The sequence below is a fragment of the Paramormyrops kingsleyae genome, chromosome 3 (genome assembly GCF_048594095.1).
Source record: "Paramormyrops kingsleyae isolate MSU_618 chromosome 3, PKINGS_0.4, whole genome shotgun sequence".
Lineage (NCBI taxonomy): Eukaryota > Metazoa > Chordata > Actinopteri > Osteoglossiformes > Mormyridae > Paramormyrops > Paramormyrops kingsleyae.
This window is the reverse complement of record NC_132799.1, coordinates 26,240,268-26,256,693: the sequence shown is the minus strand read 5'-3', so window position 1 is coordinate 26,256,693 and position 16,426 is coordinate 26,240,268. Positions and strand designations below refer to the sequence as shown.

Sequence of the window (16,426 nt, the reverse complement as noted above, 5' to 3'; positions counted from 1 at the left end):
GTCTTTGAAACCTGCTGTGGGCGGGTTATTGTGGCCTGTCAGTCACCGTCTCTTTGAACCCACCTCCCCCTGTTAGCTGTGTTGGCGTCCTTTGGTTTTGGACTCACGATGAGCAAAAGCTGCAGGAAAATCTCATTGTCCTGATGCTTTCCATGCTCTGTTCCTGCACCATAGCCTTGGACAATTACGGAAGACTGTATGCCTTATGTACCTCACTGCTGTATGCAAAAGAATTCCCTCCTGAGTTCAATCCAGTATATATTATTACCAGATTGTGTATCAGTCTGGACCCTAGTAACAACCTCCTCCGTTTATGTGTATGGTCAAAACTATTCCTATAGCCTGTCCCTACTTACTGAAACAACTTCAGAATTAGGAGACCAATTTAGTTCATTCCTGCAGTACTACCTGGCAGCCACGAGTTTGTATTGGTTTCAAAACCAATGCCTTTTCCCCTTTTAATGGAGCTGATCTGGGAACGATTGATTTTTTTTTCGTCTGGCTTCCCGCCAAACAGTCTTGCTGGGATTAAGACTGCAGCCTCAGCGGAAGTTATTCTACCATCCCAGCCCCTGTGCGCCACCTAGTGGTGATTCGCAAATTTAGAATCAATGTGATATAAGACATAATGCGACTCTTTCTCTTACAAGACAACAGCCTTACAGGAAAATTGTCGGTGGGTATTTTTGCTCTAAATCTGACACTACTTCCCTTTTTGGATTCACTTCGCCTCTCCTCGCATTTTCGTAAGGCATCCGTCTTCCTTTACCCCGGAATTCTGGCTTTCCCATTCTCCTAGTGAGATTTCTCAGCCCTGCAGCTGCATGCAGTGCCGCCTCAGGCTAAGACAGAGTGGTCACAGCGGGAGGAGGAGGAGAGAAGGAGCAGGCGAACACCAGCACCTGGGTGGGTGGGGGTGTTTGTTTTACTTCACTGCATAATCTGCTGCTGGCTGGACATTTTAATTACAGATGCTCGTCGCGTTACGATGGCGACGGGGTCGTCGTTAAGTCTATTTTTGCACCCCCCCCTAAATAAATGTGTATTTTTTATTTAATCCATGAATTTTTTTTTAATTACACCTGTTTGCCATCGCCGTCGCCACCCGCCCCAAGGAAGACTCCATTCATCTCTAACTACCCCCCTAGATGGTGCACCAGCGACGCACATTCAGTAGTAATCAAACTGTGAATTTTGATCTGCTTCCTGGCTTGCGATATTTTCTACTGATGACGGGTGATGGCAGCATCCATCCAGCCACGCATGCAGTCTCCATGACGATCGCGAGTGTTTAATGGTGTTTTTCCTGTGGTTAACCAAAAAATCCAGAGCCCATTATTTCTACTAAACACCCAAGTGTCACGTCATATCAGAGTCATATTCGACTTACGATATCATATTTATACCTTCGCAGGGAAGGAAATCCGCGAGGAGCATCTCTGCTCTTTATAACTGTTTGCATAACAAACAAAAGTTCTCTTCCTGGAAAATGATGGATGTTTTTTGTAGTTGTGGCATGAATTGCTGTTGTTTAAGGATGTGAACTTCATCTTTCAGACCTAAAATGTAACTGAAAATAGGAATCACGAGGACGTGCACCTGCAGGTTTCTGATTCAATCCCAGGATGTTTTCTACTGTTGTACCTTTGGAGTAAGAGCTAATCTGAACGTGGTGGTGACTATAGGGCACTTGTACTTGGCATGTTGATATTTTGCTTTTATTGTTCTTTAATGTACTTCTTCCTTAGACATTACTTCCCCCCAACCCCTTTGGGTGTGTCTGGTCATACACTCTCACGGACATTCTGCAGCCTGAAATCGCAGAACAGCAGCCCATCATAGCCATTGTCGTCCACTGGCACCCACCATAGCGTTCTTATTGCGTTTCTTCGACGTTTTGTGAGTCTGACACGTCGCTTGAGGCTGATCCTACTCAGCCGCAGCCTCCCTGCCAGCCCCCATATCCCCCTGCAGCCTGACAGCAGCAAAATGCAGGTAAATGACTGTGCCGGGGGGGGGGCACCTTTGTCAGAGGATTACCGGGAACCAAGCTCTCCGGTCCTGTCAGGACACTGGGGAGTGGCACAGAAGCAGGGGCCTTGGAGCCACCATTAGCGGCCTGCTTTAGCCCCGGTGTCGCTGAGCGACCTGTCAGAGCGAGTCTGCGTTTGAAGTGCAGTGCGGTTCAGCAGCTGGAGGAGTAAGAGTGCTGCCGGAACACGCGACCCGGCAGGCAGGAGCAGAACAACAAAAGGGCAAGTGATTGTGGGGGGGGCGCTCCTCATGGTGCTTTTAAGCTTTTAACGGAGGGGCGGGGGTGGGCTTTTTGCAGCTTTCTGCAGACGGTTTTGACATTCTGCAGAAAGGAAATCAATCGAGGGTGTCTGGACGCTGCACGGCTGTCACGCAAACAGGCTAATTCTGCCAGGATCCTTGTTATTTTACCTGTTTCTATTGGTTTGCACCTTACTGTACTACAGTTGGCTGGTAGAGGCTCTCAGGTCGGGACACGCCCACAGGCCATGATGTCTGACACCCAGCTGTGACTCCTCCGAGCATGCACGCCCACAGGCCCTCATGTCTGACACCCAGCTGTGACTCCTCCGTACATGCACGCCCACAGGCCCTGATGTCTGACACACAGCTGTGACTCCTCCGAGCGTGCATGCCCACAGGCCCTGATGTCTGACACCCAGCTGTGACTCCTCCGAGCGTGCATGCCCACAGGCCCTGATGTCTGACACCCAGCTGTGACTCCTCCGAGCGTCCATGCCCACAGGCCCTGATGTCTCATACCCGGCTGTGACTCCTCCGAGCGTGCACGCCCACAGGCCCTCATGTCTGACACCCGGCTGTGACTCCTCCGAGCGTGCACGCCCACAGGCCCTCATGTCTGACACCCGGCTGTGACTCCTCCGAGCATGCATGCCCACAGGCCCTGATGTCTCATACCCAGCTGTGACTCCTTCGAGTGTGCACGCCCAGAGGTCCTGATGTCTCAAACCCGGCTGTGACTCCTCCAAGCGTCCATGCCCACAGGCCCTGATGTCTCATACCCGGCTGTGACTCCTTCGAGTGTGCACGCCCACAGGCCCTCATGTCTGACACCCGGCTGTGACTCCTCCGAGCGTGCACGCCCACAGGCCCTCATGTCTGACACCCGGCTGTGACTCCTCCGAGCGTCCATGCCCACAGGCCCTGATGTCTCATACCCGGCTGTGACTCCTTCGAGTGTGCACGCCCACAGGCCCTCATGTCTGACACCCGGCTGTGACTCCTCCGAGCGTGCATGCCCACAGGTCCTGATGTCTCATACTCGGCTGTGACTCCTCCGAGCGTGCACGCCCACAGGTCCTGATGTCTCGTACCCGGCTGTGACTCCTCTGAGAGTGCATGCCCACAGACCCTCATGTCTGACACCTGGCTGTGACTTCTCCGAGCATGCACGCCCACAGGTCCATTACTGTCCTCTTCCCTCACCCTCACGTCATGCAGCTCAGTTCCTCTTCCCACTCAGTCTCACCTACACACAGCTGTATACTTAAAGTTAACATGGTCTTCCAAGAATACAGGAGCAGAAGCCCTTCCAGTGGAGCAGCGGCAGGGTTGGTTGAGGCAGAGGGCTGGATTTACGGAATCTCTTAGGCTCCATGACCCGCCTCCATCCCAGGTAATAATTCCAACCATGACTGCACCCATGGCTTTTAGGGGATAATCAGGGTTAGCTGGGTGGACTGGTTAACAGATTAGCCTGTCTGAAGTGGGTGCCTAGGGGAGTGGGTGGTCTTATGGGATACTGTGTTTTAATTGGCCATTACCTAATTTATGGTTTTGCGGAGAGGCTTTTGGTATGTATTAAGGTGGCTACACTGTGCTTTAATACTGCACGTCTTCCATTATTTAAATAAAAAAACTAATATCTAGTCTGGCAGGCGATCTGCGGCATTGTTCAACATTTTAGGTGACGGTCTTTTAAAATATGCCTGTGGATTTGAATCCCCTTTTCCGTTGCTATAAATCGGCACGCGCACTTATAAATTCCCTCTAAGGTCCGCCAGGGGGCGCCCTTGACCCACAGTTGGCCTAGACGCCCTTATAGCCTACTGTAACTGTACTGCATATTTGATGTGTATCATACAGTTGGTAGCACCGTTAAATAATGCTGCTTAATGCATTCACTGTGTGCATGAAAAATGGAGGTCAACAGACTCACAGTTTTACGCATTTGCGCGGAGTACAAAAACATCAGAGTAATTCAAGTTCAAATAATTATTCAGCCTAAGTGTGAAAGCCCATTAGATATGATAGATGAACCATTAAAGTTCATATATTATCATGCAACAGATTTGCCGTTAAAGGTCATGCATTAATTTTAAATGGCGATGGTCAGACGCTTACTGTGTCCTGAGATACAAGCAGCAGAGAAAGTGGTTTCATCCACGTCGCCTCTTAAATCACACCTAATTCTACAAAAGCTAATTCTAAGAAATGTTAATCCGGGACGTGGAGATATTCGTAATAATTAATTCATAACTGTTTACGCGGGATTTTCTTATTTTTTTTAGCTCTTTCTGGACAGCGGGCTTTGGGGTTTGGCGTGCTGGGGATCCCCTGTGCTGTCTGATAAGCTAAAGGAAAAGAAAAAAAAACTCCGACCGACACATGAATCACCTGATATGTTACAGCCGGGAAAACTGACGCAGTTACAATGTTAAAACCAAGAAATTAAATTCTCAAAACTGAAATGCATGCGTGACTATTGTTCATGTTTTTAAATCACTTTTAAATGAGGGGTTTCGCAGCAATACAACTACCTGGATCACTCTATTTACTTGTCATACATATAGGGATAATTTAATTTCATATGTATGTTGCTTTTTTTTCCTTCTTCCCTTTTCTGCAAACCGGCTTACGGCGATGACACGTGCGTACGGCGGGTGGTGCCCAGAACCCGGTGTCTCATTCTGACGGATTTGCCCTGACAGATCCGGGTTATCCGCCAGGGGACCCACTTCCTCCTCCAGTTTCCACTCCGGCTCTCAGACCTCAGGCTTCGGGCGGAGCTGCGGCGCCTCCCTGGCCGGCTCTCAGTGCACACGCCCCTCGCCGCACCCCCGTCACTCCTGGCTCCGCCGATCGGGGACTCGCGTCCACTGCGCCACCAGGAGCCCATCGGCGAAATGCGGCGGACTTGTATCCACAGCAAGGACGCTGAGATGCTGCTATGTCCCTCAACCCGGGTGGCACCTTTTTCCATCTTCCCCCAGGCTCAGAGCTGTTTGCGTGAACAGCCCATTTTTTGGTAAGAAAAATCAAGATTAAATTGTAAATAATAATTAAAAAAAAACTTTGTAGCAATTAAAGGAAACCACGATTAGATATATATTTACAATCAAACCTGGATTTAATTTTCATGTTTGACGCTTAGTTTGAGCGCGAATGTTTTTGTGGTAAATTAGGTTTCCGTCTTCTTTATTCTACTGTATGGACATGGTAAGGATCACAGTGCATTGCGATAGCCCAGCGATCAGAGACCACTGTAAAACACATTGCAAGGACAATGCATTGGTCACTGGCGATAACGCTGCTTCTGCTGCCCTGGAGCGCAGGGATAATGGCGCAAAGCGCAGGTAACTCCGAGCGCAAACTGCCGCCGCCATGGCACCGGGCGTCCAGGCGGCTTGCGGACGGGCTGCAGCGCATGGCAGCGCACGCTACAGGTGTTTCTCCCGTGATCGGCCGCAAGACCGGGATGGTGAGACATGGAGCCTGGATGAAGACAAACGGGGGATCTGCGGGCGATAGCGCCCACGACCGCTCCACAATCGGCGCCCCCAGGGAGAGCAGATTCGGTCGTAGGATGCGCGATTCGGGGGAGCTGATGCGGGTTTTGAAAGCCGCGTCGGGACCCGCGCACCCGCCGGGGATTTTCGACCGAATTTGGCACAAGAGGAACCACAGGCATAAGAGAGGCGCAATGAATAACCAGCGGAAAGCCGTTAACCGAGGGCACAAAAGACTCGGCAAAAGCAGCTATTTTCCCACGGAGCTGGATGCTCTGCTGGAAGGTGCGATGTGGGAACTGCCGCCCCGACCGCTGGCCCTTAATCAGTCCACCAAAGGTCCAGCAGATATGGGCAAAACTTACCAACTATTCACCGCACGGGATGACTTTATCGGTCTGACAACCCCCGCGATTCCCATCAACACCAAAGCACAGGAGGTAACAAACCCCTTCTTCCCCCTGACGAGTGAATCCTACAGGGCGTACGCCATCATGTGCGTGGCTGTTATTATTTTTACCGTTGGAATTATGGGAAACATCGCGATCATGTGCATCGTGTGTCACAACTACTACATGAGGAGCATCTCCAACTCTCTCCTGGCCAGCCTGGCCCTCTGGGATTTTCTGATCATCTTCTTCTGCCTGCCGCTGGTCATTTTCCACGAACTGACCAAGAACTGGCTACTGGGAGAGTTTTCCTGCAAAATTGTGCCCTACATTGAGGTAAACCGTGAACGTTACACCTGTCCAAGATGTATTAGTGTCAAAAACGCAAACTTACATACCAGATGCACTACGTGGATTACATGGATACTGTCTCTATAATTGAAATCCAATCAGACACCACACGTACATATTAATCTAATACTCATACGTTATATTAAATATATTATATTAACATGCATAATATTAAAGTAGTTCTTTTTTAGTTTGGTGTGTTTAATGAATACATTTGCATTTGTCCACAGCAGTCTGGAACGTTAGTAGGTCTAATTGGTGTATTTTGGTCTATATTTCCTGAGGAGGTTCAGAGTAACTTAGTCAAGCATGAGCCAGCTGGTCCTGGGGCTTGAACCCACATCTTTTTTGTGTTTGGTCCAAATTCTAAGCTGGCACTTAAGCCACCTGTATCATAAGAGACCTGCAGGGACTAATTTTAATGATTAATTTAAGGGCTAATTTAAGAACAAATTTAAAAGTTAACTGCAGTAAATGCCCCTTGCCACATGCACCAAGGTCTAACCAGCATGTGACATTGTCTGCCCGTGGCAGTGGAGGACGAGCGAGTTTATTCGTTTATGTCAGGGGTGGGGAACCTGATCTATGGAGGGCCGGTGTGGGTGCGGGTTTTTGGGATGGCCTCTCAATCAGCCAATAATAAAATAGTGGTTCTCAACTCCAGTCCTGGGGACCCACTGTGGGTCCCCAGGACTGAAGCACTTTAACACTCAAGCCCATAACCGGCTGGAGCGCATGGAGCTGATCTGTGACCTGTATGGAGTGACTGTGGCAGGCAGAAGAGCAGAGCAGCCTCCCTTTTGTTTGTGCGGAGTGACACAGAGTGTCAGGGGATTCGCCATAATTTCATACTTGGGACGATGCAGGAAATCATGGGTGTCTAACTGGTACCAGTAGGTTGTGAGTTTGATCCTTTTTTAAATCAAACAGGAAGTGATTAAGTGTTGGCTTTGTCCTAAACAGTAGCTTCAGCCTCAGCTGCCTCGGGGAGAGGTGTCCTCTTTTCAAGCACTGCTGGTTTTTCTTGTTGTTTTCTTGTGTTATTGCCTTTGAGGTGAAGGTGAGACATCGACACCACACTGTTTTTAGGGCAAATCGTTCCAGTCACTGCCACATTTGTGCAAACAGCAGTCCGTTATCTTTGGCCCGGAGGCTGTGGAGCAGAATCACACCTGGCTGTCGTCCCACAAACTCGGGTAGGGGTCAGGCGCGGGGAACAGCTGATGTCAGACCACTGTCCTTTCCGGAGTATTTTTATGCCTTTCCAGCTGTGTTTAACTAGTAGCTTTGGGCAGCTTTAAAGACGTTCCTCCCTAAAATTAAACTCCATTTATTTCTGTGGAAATACTAGACGTTGTCTAGATGTTGTCTAGTATTTGGAAATGTATTAGGAAATCTATTATGGAGCGAAAAATCTGATTGGAAGTTTAAGAAAGTACTTGTTAGAAGGCAGAGTGACTCTTGCTAACATCAGACAGTGATTCTCACAGATGTGCTCGCAGATACTAGCACATAATAAGTCATAATGTATGCCGTGTGAATAGTAAATAAACGTCTTTTCTGTTCTACGTCACTGTCACTCTCCAAACCTGGCAGCACCTTTACTGTGCCGATCCTTCTGCAGTGGAAAACCGACGTGGGCTGGAACTGCGCTGTAACTAGCCTCTCCTTGCCATACGGGCCGGGACAGCTTGGTTCCTGTATGTCCTTGGAAAAGCACCATTAGTGACCCAAATGTAACCCACACGGGGTGACAGGCCAGTAGGATTCCCTCTGATGAGGATTTGCACGCTGCACTCAGTTCCCTATTGAACAGCAGCAGGATCTGAGGAACTGGCCCGCATTCAGAAACGTCTGGCTTGGATTCGCTGGACAGCATTGGCAGGCTGTGAGCTCCTGCAGGAACCTGCTCCCTGGATTCTGTCAGGCTGCCTGGAGTGGCGACATCTGTCACTGTGTCAGGGGTCTGACAGGGACGGGCCACAGGGCTGCGGTTTTGCTGGTTTCAGCCCAGTTGGCTGCACGTGATGTTGAATCTTAGTTCCGCCTTCCAGAGGCACCAATCCATCGTGCAGGAGCCACATGTGCCCCTGGGTAAGTTCACGCCCTCTCCTGGGTCACCACTAGGCTTCGTTCCAAAACCGCACAGTGTTGACAGATACAGGAAGCAGGGTCCATTACTGCCATGAGAGAAACCTTCCTGAAAGTCACGAGGTGTTGGCGTGATGCTCTTTTTCGTGGGCTTTTGGTCTTTCTGGTGCGCAAGGTAAGAGGAAGGCACTCCATCTCAAAGAGGAACCACAGTCGAGGTGATCAGCAGGCCCAGGAGAGGAGACAGGAGAGGTCGGTGTCTCTCTGTTCCTGGACAACCGCTGGCAACATGTTCTCTGTGCATTTGTAGGGCCAGTTAAACTGTCCAGGTGTGTTCCCATGTGGGAGGGCGGTGTGAGTGTGTGTGTGTGTGTGCGCGCGTGTGTGTGTGTGTGCGTGTGTGTGTGTTTGCGTATGTGTGTGTGTGTGTGTGTGTGTGTGCAGCTTCTAGCATATTTTTATAAGATAGGCAGACACTGATGTCTTTGTCTGCTGAAATTAAACAGCTTGACGTTTCCCAGGTTCTCTTCCATGTCTGCGCAGACTTCCACTTAATAACACGATGAGACAGCAAGCCAGACTGCTGCTCTCTCCAGTCCTGGACGGCACACCCCCCATGCCACCCGCTCTCTCCAGTCCAGGACGGCACACCCCCCATGCCACCCTCTCTCTCCAGTCCAGGACGGCACACCCCCCATGCCACCCTCTCTCTCCAGTCCAGGATGGCACACCCCCCATGCCACCTGCTCTCTCCAGTCCAGGACGGCACACCCCCCATGCCACCCTCTCTCTCCAGTCCAGGACGGCACACCCCCCATGCCACCCGCTCTCTCCAGTCCAGGACGGCACACCCCCCATGCCACCCGCTCTCTCTCTCCAGTCCAGGATGGCACACCCCCCATGCCACCCGCTCTCTCTCTCCAGTCCAGGACGGCACACCCCCCATGCCACCCGCTCTCTCCTGTCCAGGATGGCACACCCCCCATGCCACCCTCTCTCTCCAGTCCAGGATGGCACACCCCCCATGCCGCCCTGTTCCTCTCTCCGCATGAAGACAGACAGCAGGGTGTCGTTCCTGAACAAACTCATAATGCATAACTGGGACGCCTGTGAATTATTCAGTGAGGAATTATTGCTGATTAATAACGAAAACCTCTTAATCATTGGTGGTGCCGGATGGGACGACAGATGTGGATTATTCAGTGAAAATGATTCAGGCAGAATTCTGTATCAGGAAGGAAAGTAAACTGTAAAGTTACATTTGTTATTCCTGGTAAATTTTTAATCAAAACTATTAAGCAGACTTAAATTAAGATTTCAGTCCGCTATACTGATAACTGGGAAGTGTAGGCCTTTGAAATCACATACATGCTCCTGAATTAATGTTTATATTAATCAGTAAATGAATAACACATGAAATAAACAATGGCCACTCTTTAAATGGAGGGATTGCGTCCCTGATGACCAGGTAGAGAGGCAGACAGTGCCGACTCCAGTAACGACTGGGAGCTTAGAGAGCAGCGTGCCCAGGAGTGGGCGTGGCCGCAGATTCCGGCTCTCCTGGTGCTTGCCTCGAGGCGTCCATCTCTGCCCGCCTCATAAATGGCTGCCTTTGTTCACATGTCATATACAAGGAGGAAAACAACACAAAACATTTAAATGTTAAATTTAGATGGATAGTGTTACCACAGCAACGCTTCAAAGCAATGCTAGTTGATTCTATTGATAGACGAGAAGAAATATGAGATGATTCATTTAAAAAGCCTACACTAAGATAATCTCGCTTTTGGTATGAAGTGTGGGTCCTGGCTGATTATTGGTAGTTGGACTTTATTTTCTGGGTGATTAATGGAGAAAATCAGGAAATTAGGAAAATGTACATTTCTGGATGCCTGGTATTCTAGTATAGAAATCTATAGGAATAGAAATAGTAGAAAATCAAATATTTCTGCATTTCAGCAGAGGATCATCAGCATGTGATCGTGTCGCATCTCTCTAATTTCTAAAATGGTCTGACAGCAGAGAGCAGACAGGGGTCCATCGTGCATCACACGGTTCTCTTCTGGGTCCTAGATCACAACATTCCCCCGCACATCGGACTGCATTTAAATTCCGCTCCGGGCCCTGGCTGAACTAATAAAATATTCAGCGTGTTTATGCCTCTCCCTGCCAAAGTACACATGGACTGGCGCTCAAGGCACAGGGAGAGAATGGGCCTTCAGCTCAGTGCTGCCCCCTGTCTGTCACCCTGCCCCGGGCCTCAGCGACAGGTGAAAGGTGTCACGGTGACCCTGACACAGTCCCATTAGTAACCATAATTAAGGTAAAGCTTAAGTTGCCATGCATTTAAAAAAACAACCTGCTACGCAACTAAAATTAACACAGTATATAAGCATATAATACAGTGAATTCCTTCGTGGAGTCACAGGCAGTCCTGGTTGATTTTTGTTACAGAATGTTTGGGTTATTTATTTATTGCTTCTGTTTTCACACCCATGACCCCTGCCCCGCCCTCATACTGCCCCTGACCTCTCCCCTGCCCCGCCCTCATACTGCCCCTGACCCCTCCCCTGCCCCGCCCTCATACTGCCCCTGACCTCTCCCCTGCCCCGCCCTCATACTGCCCCTGACCCCTCCCCTGCCCCGCCCTCATACTGCCCCTGACCCCTCCCCTGCCCCGCCCTCATACTGCCCCTGACCCCTCCCCTGCCCTGCCCTCATACTGCCCCTGCTCCCCCCTGACCCCTCCCCTGCCCCGCCCTCATACTGCCCCTGACCCCTCCCCTGCCCCGCCCTCATACTGCCCCTGACCCCTCCCCTGCCCTGCCCTCATACTGCCCCTGACCCCTCCCCTGCCCTGCTCTCATACTGCCCCTGCTCCCCCCTGACCCCACCCCTGCCCCGCCCTCATACCGTCCCTGCTCCCCCCTGACCCCTCCCCTGCCCCGCCCTCATACTGCCCCTGACCTCTCCCCTGCCCCGCCCTCATACTGCCCCTGACCTCTCCCCTGCCCTGCCCTCATACTGCCCCTGCTCCCCCCTGACCCCACCCCTGCCCTGCCCTCATACTGCCCCTGACCTCTCCCCTGCCCCGCCCTCATACTGCCCCTGACCTCTCCCCTGCCCCGCCCTCATACTGCCCCTGACCCCTCCCCTGCCCCGCCCTCATACCGTCCCTGCTCCCCCCTGACCCCTCCCCTGCCCCGCCCTCATACCGTCCCTGCTCCCCCCTTACCCCACCCCTGCCCTGCCCTCATACTGCCCCTGACCTCTCCCCTGCCCCGCCCTCATACTGCCCCTGACCTCTCCCCTGCCCCGCCCTCATACTGCCCCTGACCTCTCCCCTGCCCCGCCCTCATACTGCCCCTGACCCCTCCCCTGCCCCACCCTCATACCGTCCCTGCTCCCCCCTGACCCCTCCCCTGCCCCGCCCTCATACCGTCCCTGCTCCCCCCTGACCCCTCCCCTGCCCCGCCCTCATACCGTCCCTGCTCCCCCCTGACCCCACCCCTGCCCTGCCCTCATACTGCCCCTGACCTCTCCCCTGCCCCGCCCTCATACTGCCCCTGACCTCTCCCCTGCCCCGCCCTCATACTGCCCCTGACCCCTCCCCTGCCCCGCCCTCATACCGTCCCTGCTCCCCCCTGACCCCTCCCCTGCCCCGCCCTCATACCGTCCCTGCTCCCCCCTTACCCCTCCCCTGCCCCGCCCTCATACCGCCCCTGATCCGCCCTGACCCCACCCCTGTACCTGCCCCACCCCTCCAGGTGGCCTCCCTCGGCGTGACCACCTTTACGCTGTGCGCACTCTGCATCGACCGCTACCGCGCCGCCACCAACGTGCAGATGTACTACGAGATGATGGAGAACTGTGGCTCCACCTCGGCCAAGCTGGCTGTGATCTGGGTGGGGGCGCTGCTGCTGGCGCTGCCCGAGCTGCTTCTGCGGCAGCTGGTACGGGAGGAGCCCGAGGTGCCGGGGGCACCGGCCCTGGAGCGCTGCGTGGTGCGTGTCTCCCCCGAGCTGCCGGACGCCGTCTACCTGCTGGGCCTCACCTACGACGGCGCCCGCCTCTGGTGGTTCTTCGGCTGCTACTTCTGCCTGCCTACCCTGTTCACCATCGGTGGCTCGCTGGCCACGGCGCGCAAGATCCGGCAGGCTGAGAGAGCGTGCGCACGCGGCAACAAAAAGCAGATCCGGCTGGAGAGCCAGATGAACTGCACGGTGGTGGCGCTGGCCATCCTCTACGGCGTCTGCGTCATGCCCGAAAATGCCTGCAACATGGTGTCGGCATACGTGGCCGCCGGCGTCCCCCGAAGCTCCCTGGAACTGCTGCAGCTGCTCGGCCAGCTGCTGCTCTTCTGCCGCGCGGCTGCCACGCCTGCACTGCTGCTGCTCCTGTGCCGGCCGTTCGGGCGCGCCCTCCTTGATTGCTGCTGCTGCTGCTGTGACGGCTGTGGCCATGCGCGCTCTTCGGCCGCCGCCAGTGATGACAACGACCATGAGTGCACCACCGAGCTGGAGCTGTCGCCGTTCAGCACCATCCGCCGGGAGATGTCTGCCCACGTGGCAGTCGGGACCCGCTGCTGAGGCTGCTCTGAGGTGGCGTGACCAGTCAGAGCCACTCTGAGATGGTATGAGGCAGTCTCAGCCAATCTGAAGTGCTGTGAGGGAGTGTGAGGCAGTCTCAGCTGGTTTGAGTCTGTCTCGGCCAGTTCGAGGTGGTGTGAGGCAGTCTCAGCCTGTTGAGGAGGGTGAGGCAGGCTGAGGCAGTCTCAGTCAGTTTGAGGTGGTGTGAGGTGGTGTGAGGCAGTCTAAGGTGGTCTCAGCTGGTCTGAGGTGGTGTGAGGCAGTCTCAGCCTGTTGAGGAGGGTGAGGCAGGCTGAGGTGGTCTCAGCTGGTCTGAGGTGGTGTGAGGCAGTCTCAGCCTGTTGAGGAGGGTGAGGCAGGCTGAGGTGGTCTCAGCTGGTCTGAGGTGGTCCCACACTGTACATATACACAGATATACCTACAGGCAGTAAACACATGTCTAAATATGCTGTCTGTACATTTATTCTGTTGATGTTAAAACTTTAAATCTGGTGAAATGTTTAATATATTTTATGTATGTCAGGCATAGATAAAATATATGAAACACATAAGGATAGTAAAGTTGCTTTTTCCTAATGAGAAGTGTAATCTTTGGGGTAGTTCTTTTGGGGTAGTTACAATACAATGTTTATCGTGTATTTATGTATACAATATAGAAAACTATACAACCTCATTACAGTTATTGCTCTTGTACTGTTATGTCTATACTGTAGAATGTATTAAAAGGGTCCATTTGGCAAAATAATCCAACAGAATACATATTGAAATGTGGTAACAATTTATACACATTCCATTGGAGGTGGAAACTAGTTGGCGTTTGGTATAAAATGTGTAAAGTACTAAGTATCCTAGATATTGTACTTTTATGTAAATTTCCGCATAATTGTTTTTAGTAGCACAGATACAGTTCAATTACAAGTTTTTTACTTTTCCATCTGCACTTCTTTTTTGTAGTTTTGTATAATTTTTTCTTATATATATATACATATATATATATTTTGCATTGGCAAACGGAATATCTCGTATCTTCGTTCTGCTGATTCTGTGAGTGAATATGGCTGCCTGTGCTGTGCTGTGTTTGATAACAGTGATTCCTGTGAGCCTTCGCCATGTCTGCCAAGGGCTTTGCATTTTTATTATGGAAAAGGTATAATTTTATAGCTGACATGTACTGTACGCTTTGCTCAGAGAAAATGAGGATCAGCTCGCTTTTTTGGCTCGAAAGGCCAGTTTAATAATAAAAAAATTGAACATTGTGGGGACGTTGAGTCGTAATTACATTACGCAGCTGCACAGACACAGGGAAGCCTTGCTGGTCGGCATTATCCTGTCGCAGCGCCTTCCTCCGATTTTAGTTCTTGCGTTTTGGAGCTCGGAGTAAGTTGGGGGGTTTTTTTTGTATCCCCTTAATTACTGCTTCACTGATCTATGTCCTGTCACGATAGCCCTCATTGCTATTGATGTGAGATTTGGGATTCATGTTTAAATCAAATCAAAGTTTATTTATCAAATGCCGGCACTGAAATGAGAACTTCATGTAGGAAAGTAAAGTACATAATGAGGATAAATAATATATAACATATAAATAACAAAGAGAGAAATATTAGAATATAATAGAAAATACAGAAGTTTATCCTCTATATGATCGGGAAAAAAATCACGTAGCTCGGCTGTGAGTTTCCAAAGAGCCAGAGATACAGAAATGAAAGGTGACAATTACAGTCCTCTGTGTAGACCACAGATCTCCTCTGTATAGACCAAAGATCTCCTCTGTGCTCCTGTGCTGATGTTAAGATGTCCTCAGCTCCATATTATACACCCAGGCTTACTTCCCTCACTGCAGAAACCTGCATACCACCACAAATCGCATTACTCTTCTCTCCAGACCTTCTGCACCTGTACACCTGTGCCTGATATGATGGATTTGTCCATGGCTGCACATCAGAACAGCTTCTGGGTGGACAGTAACCCCGACTGTGATGCTCCATTGCTCTCATTGTAAAGAGGCCTCCAAGGATGGATTAGATGTGGCTTTATGATGTCACTGATATCCTAATGGCACTTCTTTGGGTACCTGACTGGGCACCATATTGGGCACCTCACTGAAGATTCTGTTTTCCTTTGTCAGTTCTTAGTTTCCCTGTTTAGTTCTTTGAGTTAATTATTAGTGTCACCTGTTGCCTGTTTTAATAGTCCTTGTTAATTGGTCTCACCTGCCCTGTGTTAGTCTTGTTACCCAGTTTAGTTTCAGTATTTAAGTCCCTGCTTCTGTTCCGTTCCTGAGTGGTTCATCGTTGTATGATGTTTGTCGGATGTCAGGTAGGTTTAAATGTTCTGGTTTTTTGCAACCTGCCTGCCCACCTGCCCCATTTGTAGTTAGTCTTTGCTTTTCCCCTTTTACTTTTAGTGTTTTTCTGTTTGTTCATAAATCCCTGTTTGTTCTCTGAGCCGCCAGTGGGTCGTTCACGTTCCCTTCCTGCCTGCACCGTGCCTCATCCTCGCGCCCAAACCGCCCGAGTTCATGACATCGCCTTGTAGTAACCCGTCTGCTTCTGGCAAACTACCGTAGGCTAATGCTGTGCGCACAGAAAACATGATGGGGGGAAAAGAGTCATTTTCTGTCAATGACAAATATAGACTCAACTAAGCTTATGATAAACCGCCAAAAATGAGCCTCTAAGATACAGCAGTGAAACTACACCGAGCGCTTTGAGATGATGTGACGTTGTCAAAATTAACTGTATAAATAAAATTGAATGGAAAATGCATGTGCATTACTGTGCTGTTTTATAGCATATTTGAATTATTCCAGTTTAGTAATTTTATTTGTATAGTACTGTAACTTGAAAGTGTTTGTAACAGCTGCACTGTATTTTGAAAAAGTGAAATTCAGTAAACAGCGATGCTGTCCGATTTATTGCCTTATAGTTGTGTAATAAATATACAAATGTCAGTTAGATGGTAATCCGCCTGAGACATATAGGAAAAAAATGGTTATAATGATCAATTTCACCCAGACAGACATGACCACTATAAGCGGTTTCCACTGTAGTTTAATAAATTAAAAAAATCACCAAAGGAGAACTGGAATAATGAGCCCATTGAAGAACATCACACTGTGAGACGGCAAGGAGAAAACGGGGAGATGCAGAGGCACAGGTCCGGCTCGGATCGGCTCTGTTTATCCCCCAGTCACTGCAGAAGCAGAGCATCTGCTCTTGTG

General features: G+C 50.5%; 1 protein-coding gene across 1 annotated transcript; it reads left to right on the top strand.

Annotated features, from left to right (window-relative positions):
- The first annotated feature begins 5,238 nt into the window (after positions 1-5,238).
- On the top strand, positions 5,239-14,459 carry gpr37b (G protein-coupled receptor 37b). Its single transcript, XM_023837537.2, has 2 exons — positions 5,239-6,508; positions 12,382-14,459. The coding sequence occupies exons 1-2, from the start codon at positions 5,561-5,563 to the stop codon at positions 13,201-13,203; spliced, it is 1,770 nt and encodes a 589-aa protein (XP_023693305.2). The 5' UTR covers positions 5,239-5,560; the 3' UTR covers positions 13,204-14,459.
- The last annotated feature ends 1,967 nt before the right edge of the window (positions 14,460-16,426 follow it).

Bases quoted from the DNA above. Each gene is read 5' to 3' on its own strand.
- gpr37b (XM_023837537.2), top strand. From the start codon at position 5,561: ATGCATTGGTCACTGGCGATAACGCTGCTTCTGCTGCCCTGGAGCGCA. The intron at 6,509-12,381 runs GTAAACCGTGAA...CCACCCCTCCAG, and splicing joins AAATTGTGCCCTACATTGAG to GTGGCCTCCCTCGGCGTGAC.